This window comes from Coenobita brevimanus, chromosome 109 (assembly GCF_032717465.1).
Source record: "Coenobita brevimanus isolate Jiangsu-jjx chromosome 109, ASM3271746v2, whole genome shotgun sequence".
In the NCBI taxonomy this organism is placed as follows: Eukaryota; Metazoa; Arthropoda; class Malacostraca; order Decapoda; family Coenobitidae; genus Coenobita; species Coenobita brevimanus.
The window spans coordinates 33,376,945-33,379,444 of NC_137062.1; the positions used below are offsets into that span (position 1 = coordinate 33,376,945).

Here is a 2,500-nt window from a genome sequence, read left to right on the forward strand (position 1 = left end):
GAGAGAGAGAGAGAGAGAGAGAGAGAGAAAGAGAGAGAGAGCACAAAATTCATATCATATTCCTCATCTTTTTATTCTTCAGTTTTTACAGAGAAGAATTTTCAGACCGGTATTATTTCCTTCTTTCATTATTATTTTTACTGATTGTTAATAATGGTGATTTTATTTAGTATACACACGCACATATTTAGAGACGCACACACATATACGTACACATCTACATACGCTAATATATATTGACGCACACACATATACGTACACATATATACACACATACCCTAATATATCGAGACGCACACACATATATACACATACATACACACATACGCTAATATATCGAGACGCACACACATATAAGCATATATACACATGTACGTTAATATACAGTATACGCACACACATATTCACACACATATATACACGCATACGCTAATACATAGACGCACACACATACATACATACACATACAGGAAATAGGCTGGGCAAATGTAGGCTAGAGGGAAAGGCAACTAAGTACACACACACACACACACACACACACACACACACACACACACACACACACACACACACACACACACACACACACACACACAGGAGGGAGCCTTTGGGTACAGAAAAATACATGGAAGGCAAACAGACATTATTATTATTATTATTATTATTATTATTAGGATTCGATGATGGATAGATGGATGGATTATTATTATTATTATTATTATTATTACTCTATTAGTAGTAGTAGTAGTAGTAGTAGTAGTAATAGTAATAGTAGTAGTAGTAGTAATAGTAGTAGTAGTAGTTGTTGTTGTTGTTGCAATAAATGATGTCGCGTTGTTTTTTTCCCCCGACTGATGAAGCAAGGTTTTTAAAGTGAATCTCTCTCTCTCTCTCTCTCTCTCTCTCTCTCTCTGAGTGTGTGTGTGTGTGTGTGTGTGTGTGTGTGTGTGTGTGTGTGTGTGTGTGTGTGTGCAGTACAGGCTCCTCTCTTCACTAGATAAAGTCTATTCCTTCATGTGCCTCTCCACTGGTCAGCACAATTGATGACCTGACTGTACCTGTAGTTGGTGCAGGTCCCGCCCCGGGTGTAGATTTAGCAAAAATTAAATATTTGCCTTAATGACCGTCCTGTACTTGGTGGGTGTACACCTGACCCTCCCACCCTACCGTGTCTCTCTCTGTCTGTTATATATGATCTACATGGTGGTGGGCAGTGTCGCCTTCGCGTGGTGCCGGTAACATACCTGAGCTGCTCCGCTACCTGACTATGCAAACACTCCTCAGTTCCCTTCCTTTCTCCTCCCCTGCAATGGGAATGGTGGTCCGCAGAAGGAATGTGACTTCTGCTTGTAGTCCACTGGATTCACATTTCAGGTGAACCTGGACTTACTGTACATGTACGCTGCTACTATTACATCTACTACCCACCTGCAGGTGCCTGGTCAACTGGTACTCGTCCTCCTTTTCACTCTGACACAAGGTCACATTGACTGGCTTGGGGTTGACGTGTGGCATGGGGCCCGGGTGTAAGGTGCAGCAGGTAAGGGGAACCACACGCCCACGCCCGCCCACGCCCTCTACACGCCACTCAGAGTCCGCCCAGTCCGTATGCCCGCCCACACCACAGCACTGCAGCTGTGGGGGTGGTGTGGGTGGTATTAGGAGTGAGGAGAAAAATAATGGGCGGTGTGGTGTGCTATACTTACCTCATTTTCGCTGGAATATAATGCTAGTCACGAAGAAGTGCTATGGAAAGGATATAATGATAGTCACGAAGAAGTGCTATGGAAAGGATATAATGATAGTCACGAAGAAGTGCTATGGAAAGGATGTAGAGTAATGATAGTCACGAAGAAGTGCTATGGAAAGGATGTAGAGCCGTAGTATTGTCTCATTCTGCTCAAAACTGTGGAATATATTGGTATTAATGTGGAAAAAAAATAAATGGTATTATTCTGGTATTTATATGAGAAAGAGAAAGAGAAGATTGGGGTAAGTGGTATTAGATTAGTATTAGTAATGGTATTGGTAATGCTGAGATTGTATTTAAGGTGGTATTAGTGGAGTTGAAAGATATTGTGGCGTTATTGTTATTATTATTATTATTATTATTATTATTATTATTGCTATTTTCATCGTTATTATTATTATTATTATTATTGTTGTTATTTTTCATCGTTGTTATTATTATTATTATTATTATTACTGCTACTACTACTACTACTACTACTACTACTACTACTTCTACTACTACTGCTACTTCTACTACTACTACTACCACCACCACCACTACTGCTACTACTACTACTACTACTTATTATTTTTATTATTATTATTATTACTATTATTATTATCATCATTATCATTATCATCATCATCATCATCTCTGTAACCACTACTTTCCCTTCCCTCAGGCAGTGGATCATCAACAGACAACTCTTACTCTCTCTTCGTCCTCCATATCCTTATTCTCGGTAAGTCTTAGAAACGTTTTTACCTG

At 39.6% G+C, this 2,500-nt stretch overlaps 1 protein-coding gene across 1 annotated transcript in view; it reads right to left on the reverse strand.

Annotated features, from left to right (window-relative positions):
- Positions 1-2,500, reverse strand: part of LOC145417207 (CD151 antigen-like) — a 51,509-nt gene that overhangs the window by 33,541 nt on the left and 15,468 nt on the right. Inside the window, exon 4 of the mRNA XM_080285975.1 lies at positions 1,429-1,635. Coding sequence (XP_080142101.1) covers positions 1,429-1,635 — 207 coding nt within the window. The remainder of the gene's footprint in view (positions 1-1,428; positions 1,636-2,500) is intronic.